Source organism: Spermophilus citellus (genome assembly GCF_964194105.1).
Source record: "Spermophilus citellus genome assembly, chromosome: 6".
Taxonomy (NCBI): domain Eukaryota; kingdom Metazoa; phylum Chordata; class Mammalia; order Rodentia; family Sciuridae; genus Spermophilus; species Spermophilus citellus.
In genome coordinates, this window is record NC_138187.1 from 159,666,853 (window position 1) to 159,691,176 (window position 24,324).

Consider the following 24,324-nt stretch of genomic DNA (forward strand, 5'->3'; position numbering starts at 1 on the left):
TTACAGTAAAAAATCATGTAAAATAGACATTGAAATCAAGAATGACAGAAACAGTATTGGAATGAGTGACCCCAAGAATGAGGGTGAGAGAGAGGTTCCTTTGCAACAAGGAGATAGGTGAGATAATTGGTTGCTTTATGATCCAAAGTGAATTATTTTTAGAGAAGCTCAATGGGATTTCAATTTGTCCAATGCCACATCCAGCAAGAGGTAGAGAGCAAAACTCAAAAGTAGGCAGTCTGACTTCTAAGTACATGCTCTTAAATGGTGTCAACAACCACATCCTAGGTAAATGACTTCTTTGAACCATTCTTGGGCTAAAACTTTTGTTTGGATTTTACTATTTAATCTACTTGTCAAAAAAGAAAAACGAAGATTTGGTAGTCCAGAGTATGTGATTTCAAACCAGAAGTGATATCAACTGTGTTGCAAACAAATATTCTAAAGACTAATTTTGAAAGTAATGTTTCAAGTGGCGTATAATGCAGGCTATGAATATATGCCTCAACGGGATGTGGGCTGGGATAAAATCTATGGTGATGTCATCATACCTCATTCAGAATAGCTGAGCGAAACTGAAATGGTTCAGATGAAACAAGTATGGCCCTTACGCAAGGAAAATAAGACAATCAAGAAGCAGTCTACTTTTTGACTGAACCCTGGACCAAAAAAAAAAAAAAAAAGTCTAGAAGGGCTGGCAACTGGGGAAATTTGACTATGGACTGCATATCAGTTATTATATAATTATTAATTTTCTTAGGTGTGATACTGGTATTATGGTCATGTAGATGAAAGTCCTTTTCCTATAAGAAAATACACACTGAAGTATTTAGGGTACTAAGTCATGATGTTCTTTCAACTGGTTCACCCCTAAATGTACACTATATACACAATACATATTTATGTAATATACAGACATATGCACACATTTAGACATACATATATAAAAACACTCATGGAAAACAAAAATGTTAACTGGTGAATCTGGGTTAAGGTACATGAGTGTTCAAACATTCTATGGATCTGAAATTTCTTAAGGTATGAAACTGGAGAAAAGTATGTGAAGCTTTTAATAACAATCCTTACAAAATATAGTTTAAAAAGCCATATTTCTTTAATATACTGCGATTTTAAGCAGATTTATTCAGCTAGGTTAGCAAATACAAGTTTGTATCTACTTAAAGTTTGTGCCTATGTATTCAAATTAGGCCCACATCTAAAACTGGAAAATTGATAAGCAGCATTAAAAAGGTAGCACAAGAATTAGAGATGCAGAATCCAAAGAGGCTGCTGCTAGGGAGCAGGAATGCTTGGTGGGGGGGCATGAGCAATGGGCAGCAGCAGAGTGAAGAAGTGCTGTTTCTCAGAACACACCTTGTAGAACTAATTCTTTGAATGGTCTGCACGTAGAACCTCTAAAACCCTCCATTAAAAGAACTTTTACTTTGTATCCTTGTCCTTTCTAATCCTTCAGTTTGGGAAATTTAATGTAGTTTTAATGCTTTACCTAACATTGAACTAGAAATAAAATGAGGTTGGCCACTGGGGGACACTGAAAACCCATTAAACACACACACACACACACAGAGAGATAACCAGGTTGAGTACTCCTTACAAAAAGCTCAGGGCCAGAAATAATTCAGATTTTAGAGATTTTCTGATTCTGGGAATATTTATATGCTTACTGAGTGGACATCCCTAACCTGAAAATCCCAAAACCAAAGGCTCCAAAAATGGTATAGGGCTCCAAAGTTTTGGATTTTGGTTTAGTGATACTCAACCTGAATAGTTTTGCTTCTTACCAGACACAAATCTACTAATGGTAAGAATTTTCCAATGTATAACTAATTAGAACAAATAAAAAAGTTTTCACTCAAGTTACTTTTTTCCCCTTCATGTAGTTATATTCTGAGATGAAAAAATAAACCCCAAATTACAAAATGTTCTACTCTATTTAGATATAGAAAAGTTAAAAATTAGTAGTTTGCACCTAATAAAAGCACACACATACATCCTACTGTAGATTCCAAGCTATCATTTTAGGGTTTGAAAAGTAAGACTGGGGCTGTATGGGAACAGATGCTTATGTGAAGAATAATCTGCAGGGGCTGCCACATGAGCAACAGTTAAAGAATGCTGTTATAATTATCTTCAAAAGTGTCAAAACCTTAAATCTATGTTCAGAGCTTAGTAATACATTTGAGCATTTTCTTTCAAAGGATGGAAGAGCCAGTAAAATTAATAAAGACAAGTGTTCAGATTTATTTGGAAATTCACAGTTTCTAATGGCACTACAGCTCCGTAGTTACAAATTGAAAGTCCTCTTTCCACAACAGATGGTGTGACTTCCCACTCTGCCTCTGTTCTCATCTGGACCTTTTTTCAAGGGCTTCTTTACAATCTGGCCCTCTTGCTCTGAATGGCTAATTGTGCAGACTGGACAAAAACAATTTAATCTCCTAAAACATACTGTTAACCTAAAGCAGCAACTTAAAGAAACAAAAAAGGCTTTAAATAAGTCACATTACAAACAATACCCCAAGAAAGGTATCAAACAAGTTTAAAAACAGTTATTACTAAAAGTGCTCAATAAGTTATAATTTAAATCTCACAATACAAAAGGTCAGTTCTCTCCCTTTCAAAAAGAAACGTGTTCCACTTTCACTAGTTATACAGGCACACACTATGAAATCACTTTATTCAAATACAGTCACTGCCAATTATTTTTTAAAAGAAAAAAACACAAATGAAGACAAACATATTGACATAACACAAACATATCTCTGCACCTTGTGGCCAATACAAAGCAAATATCAAGGAATCACAATCCCCCAGACTTGACCAGCCAGATTCGTGGGACAAACCCACTGGCAGCTCTGTGTGCGTGCGTAGGTGTGTGCACAGATGGTGATCATGCCTTAATGCACTTGAATTCAGCTGCCAAATCTGCAGTTTCTCATATATTTGTACAAATGGAAAACAGTGATGTGAAAGTTTGGAGGATTAGTGTTATTGTAATATCTAATGAAATCTTCACAAGTAGTTGTGTTTAAAGGCAAATTTATAAAAACATTTGCAAATACTAGTCGTTTGCATGAAAAGAACTTGTTGCTTTTTTTTCCCCTCATTGAGTTTAGTAACTATGGAAAAAGTAATCCAGTCCAAATAAGATAAATGAAAATAACGTCAAGAGCATCACTATTTACCTAAAAGAACAGACTTAAAGTTCCAGCAAGTGTTTATTTCCAGTGAGTTTGAACAACAGACCTAGCTGGCAAGTCTTTAGGCTCTTCACACTGTCTGACCCACACTGCTGAGCTTCAGGCACAGACCACCCCAAAACCTTGTAGTGTTTGCAGCTTCAAAAACCTAAAAATTTATAAAAGAAATCAAATGACAGAAAAAGTTCTCCCTCCTCTTCCAGTGGCATTATAAATAGACAAAAGGCACATAAATATGGGGAAGGTGCAAGAAATAGGAACAAAGCTAGAGGAAGAGGTTTAGGCTTTCATTCCTATCCCACCCAAGGAACTGGGCTTCCAAATTAATTTGTCCCAGTAATTAATCTGTGAAAAAACATCTTTATAAAATGTTTACCATTGTCCTTGTAGGAAGTGATCAGCCTTGTAAAACTGTAGCTCATTAACGAAGATTGACACAATCCCATCTATTTTTTAAAAAGGCAGAAACCATAATTTCTGAATACTTTTCCCAATGTTTCCTCCCCCCCAACCCTTCAAATACCACAGACTGTTCTTCAAAGAACAACAACAAAAAAAGTCTTCAGTATGAAAAGTTTGATTAATTTAGATATGTCCCGAAACTGCTGTAACCCCAAATGTTCCCACGGCGAGCTCCTTGTTTCCTTTGATTATGTCGTGCAGGCTCGGCAATGATCCTGACTTAGTCTGTATGAGAGTCTTTATCAATTTCCCTTGGTCTTGGACTTTAGACCGCCTTCGTTTTAAAGCCCTCTTCTCAGTTTTTGTCTTTTGGGACTGTCCATTGCACAGACTTGTACAAGCTGAAATGCCACAAAAATAGGACTCTTCTGACTGTGATGAAGTTTCTGAGCTTCCCTCAGAGGGAGGGCCCTTATAAGAAGAGTGGTAAACTTCTCCCATATTAGAAAAATCTCTCTGGTTCGTAAAAGGCCTTCTTCCTTTTATGTCTCCATTGGCTATAGGGTGCAATGGATCTGCAGGTTTTATGGTCTCAATTTTTTCAGTTTTATACTTGCAGCGTTTCTTCTATAACACAATTGAAAGGATAGGAATTAGACCGCCAACAGTTACCTTATTAAACACTAGAAGAGCAAGCTAATGGAGGAAAGTGCCACCACCTGGTGAAAAGTAAAACAGTATTTTTTATGCACACACACACACACGTTGTGTATAGATATTATCATTACCTTCCCATTTTATAAATAGTACTCAATCAAAAAATTTTAATTGCTTATCTGCCACCGGTGAATACAGATTTAGGGAGTGACAACTAACATCTGAATATCTACTATGTGCCAGATATTTCACATATATCTTTCTTACTTATTTATCCTTGGTTCCTAAATGAGAAAACCCAGGTTCAGAGATTTGGCTCCTGCCCAAGTTACACAGCGATGCCCAAGTTACACAGTGATGCCTAAGTTGGAATTGAATCTTAAGCTATTTGATTCTAAAACCCAAGTTCTTTCACCCAGAGCCAATACTGCCAATCAAAATGAATAGATTTTCTAACCAAAAAATTCTAAATGCATTCTGAGTTTTGCCACCTATCTAAAGGGTCATTGAGAAATCAAAACCTCTTCAGTTTTGTTTTCTCAGAAGATGGGGATATTGGTCTGGGCATATAGCTCCATGGTAGTGCTTACTTAGCATGCTCAAGGCCCTGAGTTCAACCCAGGTTCAACCCAGTGATATTACCATCATCAACTTTAAGCTGATGTGAGGATGAAGGCACAGTGACACAATGTGCCTGACAAGCCTCCAATGCTCAGGAAACAATGACCACACAGGGAGTAGCCAACTTTTCCTGTAAAGTTTTAAGCTTTGCAAGACTCATACCATCACTCTTACATATTCTTTTTTTATTTTATAGTCCTTTAAAAATAAGAAAATGCTTCTTGGCTCCCCACTTCAGGCCACAATGGCCTGAAGCACATTCAAACCATAGATAGTTTGCTGACCTCTGTAAACATTTATTTACACTATTACCATAAATGAAAATAAACAGTAAGTTAGGCTATGTTAAACCTTTCAATCTATTTCTTCATTTACTATTACAAAAGTCACCAATAAATTTCAAAAGAAACAATATTACCTTTTTTTCTGGAGAGAACTTGAGGGGCTCTACAATGTACAAATCATTTGGGTCCACTACAAGTAAGAAAAGAAAAGCAGTTATGAAATTAAAAAGGTGGGTCATGCTATGATTAAACCCTAAAAAATATATCATTCCTTAGTGATTACTTTATTACAAAGAACCAGTGGATTTATATTTAAACCAGGCTAACTATATATTTATGCATTTAAAAAGTCAAAAGAAGCAAGGTAGGAGAAGGTATCATTCTTATTATGGATGTGGTCAAAGATATTTGAAGGTAACAGCCTTTAAATTAAGTTTTTAATTAATAACTGGCTATCAATCAGCAAAGAAAGGATACTCTCTGGGGCCAGCCCCTCTTACCTGATAAAAAATATAACATAAGTGGTAAGCTAATACCAAACCAACAGAGCGTTTTTAATTTTCCTGAAAAGACTAAACTACACTATGTCACAAAGGTGGGTTAAGGTGGGTTAAAAATGTGCAACAAGCGTTGTGATCATGTATAGAAGCTAGTTAGAGGAACCTATATACAAAGAGATTCAAGAAATATTGTTCTAATTATCACTATGATTAAAACTATTAACTCCAAAATCTAACAGCTTGAACATGCATCACATATAGATATGAATATGAATATGTGTGTGTGTATCTCCAAGCAATGGATAAACACTTCTAAGTTTATAGTAAATAAATTAGATCTAACTTTTAGATTGAAGTTTCTAAAATTTCATTATTCAAAGCACATTCAAGTTACTCCTAATCCACCTCTATAGTGATAAGCATACATATAAGGTAAGTCCTATTCAATCAGTTAAACCAATTTAGGACCTGACAGAGAACTAATTTATAAGAAACAAATTCACTGTAAATCTTCTACTGATTGATGTCTAATAATGGTCATTATACTCCTAAGATCAAACTCTCCACTGAATACAAGTAAATATGATGGGCAAAACAAACAAACAAAACCACTAAAAGCAATGAATAGCTGCCAAGACAGTAAGTACTACCTCTGGGCCAAAAGTAAAGGAAAACTAAGAGCCCAGATAGCCAAGTGGAATACAAGTCATTTTTGTCCCGAGGGCATTTGCCAATACACAAATACATGAACTTTGGTTCTGATGGTATCACAAACAAATGGAACAGAAATCAGATCCCTGGGCCAAATGGAAGTAGTAGTCGTGAGGTACTCTCTCCTACTGAGTAGTAAGGTGGGAATAAAAAGGACCATATCTTCAGTTAAAGAATGAATTTGCAGTTTGGATGGGAAGTTCTCAATACCTGGTAGCCCAACAAACTTCAAGCCATGAATATAAAGCAAATACAAACACGTTACCCCTTAAATTAGCCTGACAAATCATTTTTCAAATTGGAGTAGCGCACCAAAGACAACCAAATACATGAACACATGTGATCAAGAGCCTACAAAGACAATTTAATGAACAGATTCTCAAATATTTAATGTTAGAATTGGCACAAACAGATGGTAAAGAAGCTTATGCTTACTATATTTAAATTAAAAAAGCCTGAAAACATCCACAGGAAATATAAAAGAAGGAAAAAAACTAAGATATTTTTAATGAAGCACTAAAAGAACTCCTAGAAAAATGCAAATATAGTAACAGAAATTAAAAACTCAATGAATGAATGTAATAACAGACTGATACAACTAAAGATTGTGTGGCCTGCAAGACAGATCAGGAAAAGAAAACAAAAGACAAGTAAAAACAAAATACAGCTAGAAAGGCAAAAAGATGGAAAGTTTACGTGACAAGACAAGATGTGGGGAGAAGTGCTGGTACATTTGATTAAAAATCTGAGGAGAAAAGATAATGGGATAGACATAATATTTGGGGGCAGGGGGATGACTGAGAACTTCCCAGTACTGATAAAGGACAACAGCAGTTCAGAGAAACAAAGAGCTCACTAAGTCTCAAATACGATTAAAGGGGAAAAATGGAGATTAGTATTTCAGAGGTTTAAGGGGGAAATGATGATAAATGGAAGACCTTAGGGAAAAAGGAGTGAAGTCCAAAGAACTTAGTAAATATGTATGTAAATTTAAATAAATATTAAATGTAAAGCGCACCCAAAACAATGGAATTAAAATACACAAAACAAACATAAATCAAGCTGGAGAAAAGTAAGTTTTACAAATCTTTGTACTGTTCAGAATGAGGTAAAGATATTAATTATAGACTTTGGTATCTGTCATTTCTAGGGTAATCAATAAAGAACAAAAACTGTACAATTTCCAACCTAATGGCAGAAAAAGGGAAACAGTCTGCTTCTTTCTCATCACGATACCATAATGAAGGAAGAAGGGGGAGCAGAAAGAACAGGAAACAGACAAAAAGGGGAGCACCTCCATACTAATGCATTCTCATGTTTAGAATAAATGAACAGATTCTTGAAATTTGTAATTTAAAATGATGAGAAAAACCTCACTCCTATACATTGAGCTAAAGGTCCAAAACTCTTGTTACAAAGAAAATTCTATCTTCTCCAAAAAAAAAAAAAAGAGAGAAAATTCTAGAACCACATAACTTTACTGATTCAAAAAGAAATACTTTTAATCTTAAACTCTTTCTGAGAATAGTCTTACCCATCTAATGTTTATAAGCCTTACATACCAAAACCACACACTTTAAATACATATCAAAACAAAGCAAGAATAAATTTCAGACAGACCAGACTTTTTTAAAAAATTTTTTTTTAGTTGTCAATAGACCTTTATTTAATTAATTTACTTACATATTGTATGTGGTGCTGAAGATTGAACCCAGTGCCTCACAATGCTAGGCAAATGCTCTATCACTAAGTTACAGTCCCAGTACCTAGAGCAGACTTTAGATAAAAGTAATGCATTCTTTCTCAGGAATAAAGAAGAGCATTACATAATGATAAAGGGGTCAAAATTCTAAGAGAGAAAGATCCTTTGTGTGTATGCATTTAATGACAGTATCAAAAGACGTGAGGCAAAACTGGTAGAAATGCAAAGAGAAATGAAGAAATCCACTATTATAGAGAGACAGAGAGACTTTACACCACACCTTTATCAGAAATAGATCTGGCAGACATAAATTTAGTAAGGACATAATGGAACTCAACTGCACCAAAATCTTTGATTTCTACCTACCTGCAAAGCACATATAGCTACAGATATCAACAGAGATGTACTGTTCCTTCCCAAAGTAATCTGTAGAGTCAAAGTAACCTTAACCAAAAGCTTAATACTGTCTTTTTAATGAAAATAATCAGTGTCCCCCCCCACCCCCGGGGATTGAACTTAGGGGCCTTCAAACACTGAGCTACAACCCCAGCCCTTTTTTGTTTTTTATTTAGAGACAGGTTCTGAGATAAGTTGCTGAGGCTGGCTTTGAACTCATGATCCTCCTGCCTCAGCATCTGGAGCTGCTAGGATGACAGGCATGCGCTACTGTGCCCGGCTTAAATGGTGATTCTAAATTTCATGGAAATTCAGAGAGCCATTAATGGCCAAGAAACCTGAGCTAACTGAATTCCATGTAAAATTGGTACCACTACACCAAACACAAAATACCAATTTCAGGCAAATTAAAGATCTAAAAATCAAAAATAAATATTTAGAACCTTAAGACTACCATCCATAAACGTGAAGTTAAAAAAAAAAAGTTTAAGAGATAAAGAAGTTAGTTCCATAAGGTAAAAAAATTCAGATTTGATTATAATAAACTTTAAGAGCTTCCCTGTCTCATTTAATATAACAAGAGTTTAAAAAAAAAAAGTGTCCGATCTACAAATTGTGGGGTCGGGCTCCAAATTCCTCAATAGGACACCCATAGCACAAGAGTTAACAACAAGAATCAACAAATGGGACTTAATTAAACTTAAAAGTTTTTTCTCAGCAAGAGAAACAATAAGAGAGGTAAACAGGGAGCCTACATCCTGGGAACAAATCTTTACTCCTCACACTTCAGATAGAGCCCTAATATCCAGAGTATACAAAGAACTCAAAAAATTAGACAATAAGATAACAAATAACCCAATCAACAAATGGGCCAAGGACCTGAACAGACACTTCTCAGAGGAGGATATACAATCAATCAATAAGTACATGAAAAAATGCTCACCATCTCTAGCAGTCAGAGAAATGCAAATCAAAACCACCCTAAGATACCATTTCACTCCAGTAAGATTGGCAGCCACTATGAAGTCAAACAACAACAAGTGCTGGAGAGGTTGTGGAGAAAAGGGTACACTTGTACATTGCTGGTGGGACTGCAAATTGGTGCGGCCAATTTGGAAAGCAGTTTGGAGATTCCTGGGAAAGCTGGGAATGGAACCACCATTTGACCCAGCTATTGCCCTTCTCGGACTATTCCCTGAAGACCTTAAAAGAGCATGCTACAGGGATACTGCCACATCGATGTTCATAGCAGCACAATTCACAATAGCTAGACTGTGGAACCAACCCAGATGCCCCTCAGTAGATGAATGGATAAAAAAAATGTGGCATCTATACACAATGGAGTACTATGCAGCAATAAAAAATGACAAAATCATAGAATTTGCAGGGAAATGGATGGCACTAGAGCAGATTATGCTTAGTGAAGCTAGCCAATCCCTAAAAAACAAATACCAAATGTCTTCTTTGATATAATGAGAGCAAATATGAACAGAGCAGGGAGGAAGAGTAGGAAGAAAAGATTAACATTAAATAGAGACATGAGATGGGAGGGAAAGGGTGAGAAAAGGGAAATTGCATGGAAATGAAGGGAGACCCTCATTGCTATACAAAATTACATATAAGAGGTTGTGAGGGGAATGGGAAAATAAACAAGGAGAGAAATGAATTACAGTAGATGGGGTAGAGAGAGAAGTTGGGAGGGGAGGGGAGGGGGGATAGTAGGGGATAGGAAAGGTAGCAGAATACAACAATGACCAATAGGACATTATGTAAAATTGTGGAAGTGTAACCGATGTGACTCTGCATCTGCATTTGGGGTAAAATTGGGGGTTCATAACCCACTTCAGTCCAATGTATGAAGTATGTTATGTCAAGAGCTTTGTAATGTTGTGAACAACCAATAAAAAAAATAAAATAAAATAAAATAAAAAAAATAAAATAAAATAAAAAAAAAAAAGTGGCACATGCTTGTAATCCCAGCTACTTGGGTGGATGAGGCAAAAGTATCACAAGTTTGAGGCCAGCAATTTAGGCCCTGTCTCAAAATCCAAACCAAGGTGGGGCGGGAACAAGATAAGTCTCAGAGTAAAATATGATACCTACTACATATCTGACTGACCAACACAGAGAATCCAAATCCTAAAAATAAATAAAAGCCAGTCAGAAAAAGGCAAACAATCCAGTAAAAGAATTGGTAAAAATTTTAAAAGGCCCAAGAAAACCAAATAATCAAAAGGCTTAAGATGCTCAATTTCTTCAGTGATCAGGTAAATACAAATTACAACTGCAAAGAAGTTAACAAACACTTTAAAACTTAACAATTTCAAGTGTTAGTAAGAATGTAAAACAACAAAAATTCTCAGTACTGGTAAAAGCATAAGCTAATAGGATCAGTTTGGAAAAATTTGCCATTATCTCATAATTTGCCAAGAAACATACAGTACAACCCACAATTTTATATCTATGTAGTATTCCTAGGGAAACTCAAGCAACTGCATTTTTTTCCCCCTGGGTCAGAAAACACACTCAGGCTTTATTTAATATAGTTGTTAACATACGTGTCTGCCTGATACCCTTTCTCCTTCTCCTCCTCCTCTTCTTTTTTTACATGAGTTCTCTTATTATTATTTATTTATTATTATTATTTTTTAACCTAGTGCCTCACAATGCTAGGCAAGCGCTCTATCACTAAACCACAGTCCCAGCGCCTAGAATCTATGTAGTATTCCTAGAGAAACTCAAGCAACTGCATTCTTTTTTTCCCCCCTGGGTCAGAACACATTCTCAGGCTTAATATAGGTTAACATTTGTGTCTGCCTGATACCCTTTTTCCTCCTCTTTTTATTTTATTTTTCCCACGAGCTCTCTTATTATTTTGACCCAGTGCCTCACAATGCTAGGCAAGCGCTCTATCACTAAGCCATAGTCCCAGCGCCTAGAGCAGACTTTAGATAAAGGTGTATTAAGAATTGTAAAGCAACTTCATTCTAATATGCAAACAAAGAAAGCATAACATAGCAGCAGTATCTATAATAGCCCAAACCATACAAAACAGTAGAATGGATACCCTGTGATTTAATGGGTTACTGAAATACTAAATAATACCGGAAATGGAATGCTATCATATATGAACTGTACAAATACAATATAGAATGAAGGGGACCCCCCCCCCAAAAAAAGTACACTTGATATAACTTCATTTATCAAAAGTGCTGGGGTTGGGGACATAGCTCAGTGGCAGAGTGCTTTCTTAGACAATTTGAGGCCTTGGACTTGATCCCCAGTAGTGGAAGAAAAAAAGCAAAAACCTCAAAGCCAGGCAAAGATCAGATTAATTGTTGAGGAATCCAAATGCTGATGGTAAAGCTATTAAGAAAATAAAAAATATGATTATTTCAAAAGTCAAGAAACTAGTTACCTCTGGGAGAAGGAATCTCAAGGATGCTAGCTAGCCATGTGCTATTTCTTGATCAGGGTAATAGTCACACTTTATAATGTTCACTTTATAATCATTCAATGCGTTGTACATGTCAGTTTTACAAACTTTTATGTATTTCTCATACTTCCCAATAAAAATGTGGTTTGAAATAAAAATAACTTTGGTTATTAAGGCTGGGTCAACAAAAGAAATAGTTACATATCAAAGTGTCGGGGCTGGGGCTATGGCTCAGTGGTAGAGCACTTGCCTAGCACAGGTGAGGCACTGGGCTCAATCCTCAGCACCACATAAAAAATAAATAAATAAAATAAAGTTATAAAAAATATATTTTTTAAAAATCAAAAATGTAAATTTGAGGAAGACAAAAGAAGGACACTAAAAGGTTTCATTCAAACAGGTGAAGTAATATGTGAATTAACTAGTCAATAGCAGATTCAGGATTAAAGTCAATCTCCTACCTACTGGATTCAACTTTTTTTAAGCCAAGATAACATCATTGCTTAAAATAGAAGTAATTCTATTATCAGAAGCAAAGGCTCCTCTATTTGGCTTTAAGAATTAGACACACACACAGAAAAAAAAAAAAAAAAAAAAAAAAAAAAAGCCAGAGTTTCACTTAAGACTTTACAAAAAAGGAAAATAGCACAATATATTTCCTAACTGCATGAATACACCTAAAATTTGCATAAATTCCCACCAGAATGGCTACAAGACACAAAATACTAAACATTTACTGGAATGTGGAACAAGGGGACTGGCAGACGGAAGGGAAAATTCACAAAGCACTCTGGAAGTGTGCATACCCTGCTCCCCACCACTCCATTTCCATGCATATACACAGCACAAATGCACACATGTGTTTGCCAAAAGATAGCGCAAAATATAAATGAAAAATGTGTGGTCAATTTGTACAATAGAAAACCTCACAGCAATGAGAATAAACAACTATACTCAATGGCACAGTGAAGCTCATAATAGTGAGAAGTCAAATACTAGCTACCTAGGGAGAAAAAACACAAAGAAGGTTTTGAGGTGCTGAATAATGCTCTGCCTCTTAATCTCATATGGTTTACACAACACAAGTGTGTTGAGTTTGTGGAAATAGATCAAGCTTTACACATGATTATACCATATATACTTAAAAAAAATAAAAAAGACATATTAACCAAAAGAAAAAAAGGTGGGGAGGAGAGGGAAGCAAGCATGAAGAAAAAAGAGATTTACTGGCCCTAAGTAAATACACACATAATGGTTAAGCCTGGAAAGCTTTATCATAATAATAAACTAATAAAGCTCATGAATGAGTACTTGAACAAGTCAATCAACTAACATGCTGCTCAGTTACTAAAATCCTAACGAAAGGCAGAATAGCCAATGATTAAGAAAGCACTCCTAACTGTAATATATAATTATTTTAATATTGGTATGAAGACAAGTTTCTAAGTTTCTTAATAAGCACTAATTATGAAGTAATAAAACAGGAAAACAGCCACTCAATATACATCCATTCACTTAAATGTAAGTATTTACTGAATGTTAGATAGAACCCAATTATAGAGTCAGGCTATAAAGACAAAAGATCAGCTTTTCTTTTAGAAAGTGCCTCGTAGTCCTAAACTAGAGACAAAAGGGGTCCTACCTGTACAGGAAGAGAGGCAGATAAGCACAGGATGCTATGGGAGCACATTCTGGTTTCCATATCTGTTGAACTTTCTCAAACATCCCTTTCTAAAAAGAAATACTTCTAAACAGGAGCATGTGCAAACAAAACTACCAGTTGCTAATTAAATAAACCAGGCCCCCCCCCCACCCTTTGGGTTTTTAAAGAACAAAGAGATATGTGAAAGTATGAAAAAGTGGTTTTGACACAGCACAAACACAAAGGTTACTTGTATTCATTTTTGGTTGCAGGTGGTCATGAACACATTGACATTATATATGCCAGAAGCAACTAGTCTCATATTTACATATACATATTACATAGTCACAACAATCTACCTTCTTTGCCAGTTAACTGTAAAGACTTGGATCTGATGAGTGGAAATGAAGTTCTTCTTTTCAAATTCATATCATCGTAGGAAGAGAAACACCTAACACATTAAGAAAAATTAATATTGGGCACAATGAGTACACTACAGACATAATTTTCTTTGTATTTGAGGTTAAATAGAAGCTACTGAGAACTGCACATACTACATGGGACTAAGTCTAAATTAATATACCAATTATTGCTTAGGTTAAAAAATTGTTTAGGTTAAAAAATTCTTGTCTAAAAGTTATTATATTAAAAAAATAGTAAAATTTAAAAAAAAGTTATTATATTGAAATATCTATTCTCCTCCTCCTTTGAATTCCATATCTGAGTACCCTTCTCAACCAAAATATTTCAAGGGTTTTACGCATTTACTATTAGTGTTTTTCTCCATTATTAAGTCTATAAAGCTATCCAGGCACAGGACTATCTCAATGCCCTCAATGAGGTTTTCAACATTTTGGTTTTAACATAATCATATGGAGAAAGAAATTACCTTTGGGTCCCTTCATTTGCTGAAAAATTTTCAAAAATATAAAAAATACAATGAAAATTGTGAAATATAATGCTGGTATTACCTTTTAGGGCTTGGATATTGATTACTTTTAGGAAGTTTTGACATATAATCTCCATCAAATTGAGAAGTGTTTCGACAACGTTGCATACAAAGCATCAGTCCCAATACAACACAGAGAACCAAAGATATGACAAGATAGCTTTGTCGATCTGAAACCTGAGATGAGAAGAGGGTTAAAGAATAATAATTATAATAATAAATCATATTATGAAAAATATAGTGTAAAACTCAAAGAAGAAATTATTTGTTTTTCAATGTGCTTTCAAACTATGAATGCAGGGTGTTCTCTGAAAATGAACTATTAAAATAACGGTTGTTTGGGCTGGGGATGTGGCTCAAGTGGTAGCGCGCTCGCCTGGCATGCGTGCGGCCTGGGTTCGATCCTCAGCACCACATACAAACAAGGGTGTTGTGTCCGCCAAAAACTAAAAAATAAATATTAAAATTCTCTCTCTCTCTCTCTCTCTCACTCTATCTTTAAAAAAAAATAAAATAAAATAACGGTTGTTTTGTTTTCTGCTTTCTCCCCATCCAGTTCTTTGTCTGAATACCGTAAACTTATGGAATAGTTTTAAAAACAGTACAATGAAAGTATTATGTCTTTCATCTGTGTTCAACTATCATTAACATTTTGTTATAACTGGTTTATCCTTTCATTTGCACTATCTCTTTCTCAGGGAAGGCGGGGGGACCAACCAACATGTGTTTTTTTTTTTTTTTTTTTAATCCAGTCTTTCCCATCATATAAAACAGAATCACTAGTCATCCAGGTATTTAAGTCCAAAACCTGGAGATTATCCTTAGTTCCTTGTCCCCACATACCAATATTTTAGCAAGGTTTATTACTTTTCCACATCTTAAATATACCCTGAATTCAATAACGACACACTCTTCTCTACTTCAAGACAACATCACCTCACTCAAATTACTATAACTAGCTCTTAACTGATTTCCTTCCTGTTCTGCCCTTGCTGTTCCTCAATGGGCAATTCTCCATGCTGCAACAAGTGGGGAGTTTCTTCCACATGTCAAACAATAATCCATACCATTTCTTTACTTACCACTTTCCAATGAATTGCAATAAGAATAAATTTCAAACTCTAACTTACCTACAAAGTTTCACACAACCAACAAGCAGGTTCCTGCCAACATCCTGAATCCATTTCTTAGCCTCACTTTTCTCAGTCACTCTGCTCCAGCCACCAGCTTTCTTTCTGCCCTCAAATACATCACACTGTTTATAATAATAAACCATATTATGGTTTATAATAACCATATAAATATATTATGGTTTATAAACCATATTATGGGTTCTTTGCCCTAGTTCTACTAGTACAGACTGCTAAATATTTTGAGCTCTCAGTTCTAAGGCCACTTTCTTAGATAAGACTTCCAAGAACAGCCTAGCTAAAACTGCATGCTCTACAACTATCACCACCCAACACGCCTACATTTCATTCTTTTCACAGCCCCTGTCACAGAGATTTATCATCTGTTTACATATTTACCATTTGTATTCTACTCCTTCACCAGAAAGTAAACCCTGTCAGGCCAGGAAGTACTGCATCAACACAGCACTGTGCAGCTAATGCTGTTTACATACATTGATCATTCAATAAATAGTTGTTAAATCAACCAAGTTTCTGCTTTATTGAACAACTTTATAAACCTTTTTGAATTGAAGTATGTGTTTTGACCATGTTGAAAAGTGTTTGAGAAGTGTTTCAACAACATTGCAAACAAAGCATCAGTCCCAACACAACAGAGAACCAAAGATATGACAAGATCACTTTGTCAATCTGTTACTCTCATTTTTATAAAAGTCCTGCCAGAATAGTCCTATTACTGATAGTATCTAAATCACAAAAGCCATGTTTTACAAAAATTTTGATAATTGATGTAGTCCCAAAACTCTGAATGCTCTATTTTGATGTCTGAAAAAGTTCTGCATGACAGTTTTGTTTGGTTAAAGTTTTTAGTTCTCATGTTCATGTTTATAAGCCTGTATTTATAATATCCACATGGTGTATTGTGTCTTACAAGAGCAGCAATAATAATTACCTCCCGTTTTAATTCTGCTACTGTTGTTGATAAGTTTGAAACAAGTTGTGTCATGTTGGTCAGTTGTGCCTGTAGCAACTGGATGGCTTCAGTTTGCCGCTGATCCTATAATAAAATATTAAGTATTATTTTTCCTAGTTTGTAATTAAGTAATTATAAATTCAAATAAAATTTATAATCTGGAAAAAATGCCAAGTTCTTCTAAAAAAACATACTAATAAGGTCTTAATAGATATTATAAACTTTGACCAAAGAACACTTCAAGAATCTGGGACTGTGTTCAACCATCTCCCTCAAAAACACTTTTTGTCAACTCACTGCTGCAATGTCAACTACTGTGTGACATTAACAAATCACTTTTCAACACATGTGGGCTCCATATGTATAAAGCAGCATGTAATACAAACTATCAATGTCAAATGTGTTTTTAAAGCAAAATGGTAGCAGAATGATATGCTGAAGTATCTTTGAAGAATGTTTCTGGATACAATGTAAACTCAAAAGAGATTTTAAAATTTCCTTATATCACACCAATGAAAAAAATTCATCAGGGGCTGGGGATGTGGCTCAAGCGATATCGCGCTCGCTTGGCATGCGTGCGGCCCGGGTTTGATCCTCAGCACATACAAAAAACGATGTTGTGTCTGCCAAAAACTGAAAAATAAAATATTTAAATTCTCTCTCCTCTCTCTCTAAAAAAAAAAAAAAGAAAGAAAAAGAAAAAAGTTCATCAAAATTACCTATCTTTCCATTTTTTAGATAGTTCTGAATTTCAGAAACTTTCATCATTAACAAGTATGTTTTTAATAAAATAAGTTTGCAACCATATTTTAGGAAATTATGTATCACATAGTTAAGAATCTTTGCTAGGTAGACTGTATAGAAAATTTGAAGCTATTAAGAATATGGGGAGGAGGAAAAGAAGGCAGGAAGAAATCAAGGAAATCTAAAACTCTAATTTATGCCTAATGCATCTACATAACCAGACATTATTCTAGATCTAAGTTTTTCAAATTGGTTTTAAGTCTTAGCTGTATATGTGGGGGAGAGGAATGTATAAATAATAGGTTTCACATTCTTTGCTGTGATCCACTGTGGTAACTTCTATCCTTTTTTTTTTTTTTTTTTAATGCTAAGGTGATTCATTAAATCATTTATTTTGAATTCTGACTCATATATGACACTGATAAGTTCAAGACAGTTATAAACATGTAAAGGACAAGCTCTTAAATTTAATAAGATAGTTAATAGTTCAAAGCAAGATTTACTTCCAATGGTTTTAAACAGTAAAATCACTGAAAAGTACTTATGTAAGTTTGTGAGATGCAAGATATAGCTGTTACAAATTAAGCAAAAAGAAAATGGCAGAGGAGAAATCACTGTATTAAAATTAATGAATACCTAGGGACATACTATGTTCATGGGTCAGAAAACTTAATGTTAACATGTCAATTCACTAGCTGGATGCAGAGGGAAGCTGAGAAAAGGAAGATTACAAGTTCTAGGCAAGCCTCAGCAACTTAGTAAGGCCCTCAGAAATTCAGTGGGGATGTCTCAAAAAATAAAAGGGCTGGGAATGCAGCTTAGTGGTAAAGTACCCCTGGGTTAAATTTCCAATATGTCTAAAAAAAAAAAAAAAAAAAAAAAAAAAAAGTCAACACATTTTCAGTCAAGATACAAAGAGTTTGTTTTGATTTCTTAAGAAACTGACAAGCTGATTCTAAAAATCCATACAGTAATATAAAAAATTTAAAAGTCAAAACAATCTAAGAGAAAAAAACTTGGTGGTATAAGCATAAAGACAGATAACATATCAATAGAATAGGAATTAAAAACCAGAAAGTGACCCAAATATATATGGTGAAATCAAAAGTGCAGAGAATATTCAGTATAGAAAGGATAGACTTTTCAGCAAATGCTGCTAGAACAAATGGATATTCCATTCCATCCCTTTTCCCAAAAGAACTTTGATCTATACCTACATAAAATTTAACTAAAATGAATCATAAACACAATGTAAAACTAAAAGTTATCAAACTTCTAAATGAAAAGAAAACTATCGTGCCTCTGCCTTGGGCAAAGATTTCATAGAACAACATGAAAACTGATAAATTAGGCTTCAACAAATCAAAATCTGCTCCTCAAACCATGCTGTGGAAAATGAGAAAATTAGTAATGGACTTGGAGAAGATATTTGAAAGCATATCTCTGACAAATAACTTGTATTAAGATGTAAAAAACTCTCAAATTTCAAAAAACCAATAAGGGAAGAATCACAATTACAATGTGCTGTGAACAGAAGGCAAGAGGCAACTGACTGAACAGCAAGTCTATATGCATCTCCTTGCCTCACCACCCCTTAAAAAAACCAAATATCCTTGGAAGTAAGTTTTCCAAGTACAACACATCTTTATTGTGATAACACATACACACATCATACTTGAAGGTACAACACTGTATCCCCTTAAAATCAACAGTATAGGAGAGTGACCACTATCGTCAGTCCTACTCTATTACTTCATAGCTCTAGCCAAGAAAGAAAAAAATAAAATGGTGTAAAAATTAAAACAAGAAATTAACCTGTTCTTATCTGTAGTCAATAAGATTATCTACACAGAAAACCATGAAAGGGGACTGAGGTTGTGGCTCAGTGGTAACGCGCTTGCATAGCATGCATGAGGCACTGGATTCAATTCTCAGTACACATACAAATTAAAAATAAATAAATAAAGGTCCATCAACAACTAAAAAATATTTAAAAGAAAAAAAAAAGAAAGAAAAGAAAACCATGAAAGATTTTAGGGTTTAACACAGTTGCAGAAAAGCTCACCAGACACACAAAATATAATATGTTATGCTTAAGAACATTTTCTCCATAGGAGATAATGATTCTAATGGCTAGATACCTCCTCAAATGCTACATCACATTCAGGCTTAAAAGGGGAAAAATGAACCAACACTACTTATGCTTTTCACCTGTTATAGGCTATACAATTCAATGGGTATTTGTACAGGAAGAAGGAAAAAAACCAACCTGTTCCTCTGCTATTCTTGAAGTATTCTGAAGTTTTACTATTGTTTTATTGAAAGCCTTCTGCATTTCTTCCATCTGTTTTCGGTACCTACAGAGTAAGAACTGGTTTAAGTTTAATTTCTTCTTCTTCATTTATTACTGGAAGGGTGCTTCTAATTTTGATATATGACATAAATCCATTTTTCGTAAAACAACTCTTATTCAAGCTTATGCAATACAGGAAAACTTACAAAGATATAAAAAAGAGGTTTTTGAGGTACTGACTGGCTCCCTAAACATCAAGTCTATATGCATCTCAATGCTATATAACATTTAATGATTTCTGTGGTTTCCTTGGGGTGCAGCAGGCATGAAGTAACTAAGTGGGTAGGCACACACACAACACACAATTTGTCTATCAATTATATGTATAAATTAGGGAGAATCCCCCTTTAGGATACAAGGACCACTTTACTGACATATCATCAGTAGCATTTCAATGTAATAGGAGCAAGAAAATGTGGTATTTTAAGAACTCTGGACCCCTGGTGCCTAGGTGATTGCATGATGTTAGAGGAGAAGCCCTGAGAACATTGAACAATGAAGGGATTAAAAAAAAGAAAACAGGACTGGGTTATAGTTCAGCTAGGTTTGATTCTCAGCACCACATACAAGTAAAGGTCCATCAACAACTAAGAAATATTGTGGGGGGGGGGGGGAGAGAAAACAAGGAGAACCGTGCCCGAGTCTTAATCACTGTGTAAGTATATTCGCAATGCCTCTGACACTTAGGAGTACAAGGGCATAAATTGTTACAATTAGAACTGGGATTCTATGACCTGTATAAAAGAGTACAGATTGCAAATGTTGCCTAATCATCCAGTTCAGTCCATTTTTGTGTTATGTATGTATCATCTTAAATGATACCTAGTCATGTCCCACTAAGAGGTTTAAGGCCTATATATTTTTTCCCATGTACTCTCTGGAAATCAAACAGTAAAAGAGGCTGAAGTTAAGCAGTGGGAGAAGAAAGGAGAAAGGGAACTTAGGTGTAGTGATGTGTGACTGTAGTTCCAGCTACTCAGGAGGTTAAGGCTAAAGAATCACTTTAGCTCAGGAGTTTCAGATTAGCGTAGCAACACAGTAAGACTCATTAAAAAGGAAAAGAAAGAAAAAAGAAAAGAGTACATATATATAATGGAAAAACTGAACATAGGTGACACAAACTTGTTACAAGCCTAATAATAAAGGTGTGTGTCACTGAGTAGTACTTCTAAAACTTAATAAAATAAATTAAGCCACTGATCAGCACCCACAGATCAAACTCTGCTACTAAATTTACCACGTGAAATGGGTTAATTCACAATAAACTTACCTTTGGCTAAGCTCCTCCAGATAGCGACCACTAAGAGACATGTTAACTTCTAAGGCTTTAATACGATTATTAAGTCTCATAAATACAGACTCCTTTTGGTTTGATCCATGTACAAGATTTCCATTAGCATATCCTAGATCTGTAGAGTTTTGTAATTCAGCATAGAAATCTGTAGCTGTCCTCTGTAACCCTTTCAAAAGGGCATCTTCTGGAGACTGTTCTTCCTCTTTTACTTCAGGCAATGAAGAAGAATCTACAACAGGAGTCAAAGTTTGCTTTGGTGTGTCGGCTGTGTTCATTTTGGTTTCCCCATCTTCACTCTCAGGCACAATGGCTGTGTTTATAGGTGGAACTACTGTTTCAGATAGCTTTGTAATAATTGGCAAGGAGGCCATATCTTCTTTTACAATATTATCCATTACCTCATTAACTTTATTTGTTTCATCGCTAAGAGATGGCTTTTCTATGTTACTAAAGCTCTCAGACTTCTTTTCTGATTCATCATCAACCTCAATAGAACTCTCTTGGGGAATCACTTGTGATGGTGTATGCCCTGCCTCATGTTTAACAGATTCAGACATTTCCATTTTAGATAATGAATTGATTTCTGGAGTAATATCTAAGAGAAGAGACTGAGAAAGAGTTTGAGGATGGCTTGGTTCAAGTTCAATCACATCCACAGTGTGATTCATCAAATCACCTTGTTGCATACTACTTAAGTCATCAAGAACAGCAGTTTCAGCTTCCCTTTCCATACTCTTAGTGTCCAATTCTCCACTTGGAGGTTGCAATACTGAAACATCTACTGATTCTTCAGGAAGCAGGAAGGATGGTGGAGCTGACATAAGATAATCTTTTTCTCTGCTCACTGCAGTTCTGCTGCGCTGTCGATAAAGCGCAATTCCAACTGAACACCATTTATATACATATTCCGAAAAACTAGAAATACAACAAATTGTGGCCAGTTCACTGCAAAATATTTGTGTCTCTGACTCAAACCAGGGTGATGATTCATCTTCTTGTTCGCCACTGCCCAGAAGGGTCACTGTGGATGGACCTGACTCCTCTTCTTCCTCTTGAACTAGTTGTACAATGGGACTCTCTTTTGGAGTTTCAGGTGTTGAAGACTCTGTGTCATATACATGTACTTCAGTGGTTACATACCTAAAATATATATATAGAAGAATTACAAATCACTTTAATTAGAAATCTAAAGCTGAAATATGTTTAAGGAATATAGATGTAACAGACATAATGTAAAGGGAGGTCTGGAAGTATAGAAGAAATTAAAACATTTGGATTATATTTTCTCCATCAAATAATTTCATTATAAAAAATATTGCTCAGGGGTTGGGGATATAGCTCAGTTGGTAGAGTGCCTGCCTTGCATGCATAAGGCCCTGGGTTCAATCCCCAGCACCATACACACACACACACACACACACACACACATATATATCTTAGAAATGGTAGCAGAAAGTCTACTTGATCAGCCAGGTGACTGAAACCATCATATTACACTGGACTTTTTAATATGTTTAAGAATTGTCTATGAGCACCTTCAATTCCCTGAATGTACAGTGTACCTTTCTTTCCATAAAAGCTGACCAAATCTTTATAAGCTTTACTACTCTCTACAGATGAGAAATTAAGCTACTGAAGAGCTAAAACTATAACCCAGAATTCTTAATATTTATAAATGCACTTTGGGCTTATCTTCAAAAGACAAATTTCACACAGACAAATAAATGTTCTATAGATAAGGAATTTCAACTCATATACAAAATTATCTGTTTTAGGGAGAATAAATACTTCTAGGCAAAATGATAATAATACCATCTGGGCCAATTTTTTATTATTAAAAGCCAAAAGGCAAATAATCGCTTAATAAAAATCCTGGCTTATCATACACTAATACAGTACCACTAATTTATGTTCTTCATTGAGCTCTGGAATATGTCTGTGGTGTGGAGAGCAGAAAGATAATTTTGGTGAGAACAGGGTTATAAATTATAATGCCTATGGTTCCTTCCAAGATAAAAACAAGTATTTTCTGGAGGTAGCCTTACAGTACAAATGGCACATTCTGAAAAAAAAAAGTAACCTGAACACCACATTAAAAAAAAAAAAAAAAACCTACCAAAAAAACCCAGTTACTTTCACACACAAATTTTCCTACTTTAAAAAATTATTACCAAACTTCAAATAAAGACTAATATCATAATAGCAAAGGTACTAAAATACCTAAAAAGTGGATTTTCATTTTGTTGACAGTGAAACAGTAAATGGAAATGTAAAAAATGAAAACATCATTATGCCAGGCTTCTCTAAATAGAAAGATGTTTACAGTCAAATACACATGCACAGAGTTACTAATAACATTTTTTTACATATTCATGTGGTACACTGCCTATTATCTACAAAATAAATTGTGACAGAAGGAGGAATTTCTGAAGGAAGAAGAAAACTGAAGTGAATCTGGTAAAAATATGTTGCTATAAACTACTATATACTCTTATTTAGAGCTATACTTAAAAAAAAAAAAAAAAAAAAACCTCAGAAATTCTGTGAGTCAGTTTTTCCTAACAACTCAATAGTAACATCCTATCATGGATTCTTACATTTTCATCAAAGAATTGTTATATAATCATTAAAAACAATTTAAGTTATAGAAAAATGAGGAAATATTTTTTAAAAAATTAGGCAAAGATATTATTAGAAAACTCTGTAAAATAAAGTGAAACTGCTACATTAGCCCAATGTGATTACATTTTCAAAAAACATTCTATATGTGTGTGTATAAACTTAGATTTAGTTTTGAAAAATAAGACATGCATGTGTTTATTAATTAAAGAAGGCTAGTTACAAAATCAAGAATAGCAATCTCAGGGCTGGGGTTGTGGCTCAGTGGTGGAGCACTTGCCTAGCATGTATGAGGCACTGGGTTTGATTCTCATCACCACATATAAATAAATAAAATAAAGGTCCATTGACAACTAAAAAAAAAATTTTTTTAAACAATAAAAAGAATTGCAATCATAGCTCGACATAATTAGAAATACCAAGAAAGTCTCCCTCCCTGGTAGATTCCTTAGGTTCTTCTAGGAATCAATAACACATATGCTATGTTTTCTTTTTAATCACCCAATAAGCATCTTCAATTGTTTACAGGATTGACATAGGAGAAAGTAAATTTCTCACTATGCTCTTTAAAGCACAAAAATCTTATTTCTGAATCAGTGTAGTACTTAGGAGTTCAAAGCACACCCCGTGCAGTTCTCATTACCTACTACCTTGAATTATTTCAAGTTCAAATCTTTTCTTAAGTAGAGA

At 34.8% G+C, this 24,324-nt stretch overlaps 1 protein-coding gene across 3 annotated transcripts in view; it reads right to left on the reverse strand.

Annotated features, from left to right (window-relative positions):
• Positions 1-1,172: 1,172 nt before the first annotated feature.
• The window catches only part of SUCO (SUN domain containing ossification factor), a 72,234-nt gene continuing 49,082 nt past the window's right edge, over positions 1,173-24,324 (reverse strand). For 2 of the 3 annotated variants that reach the window (XM_081298484.1, XM_081298483.1), the window contains exons 18-24: positions 20,992-22,155; positions 19,638-19,725; positions 16,604-16,708; positions 14,544-14,698; positions 13,932-14,023; positions 5,320-5,375; positions 1,173-4,250 (exon numbers count right to left, since the gene is read on the reverse strand). In XM_081298484.1, coding sequence (XP_081154610.1) covers positions 3,807-4,250; positions 5,320-5,375; positions 13,932-14,023; positions 14,544-14,698; positions 16,604-16,708; positions 19,638-19,725; positions 20,992-22,155 — 2,104 coding nt within the window. In that variant the 3' untranslated portion in view covers positions 1,173-3,806. Of the gene's footprint in view, positions 4,251-5,319; positions 5,376-13,572; positions 13,662-13,931; positions 14,024-14,543; positions 14,699-16,603; positions 16,709-19,637; positions 19,726-20,991; positions 22,156-24,324 lie in introns of all 3 variants that reach the window. The other variant, XR_014022553.1, reaches the window with a different exon arrangement.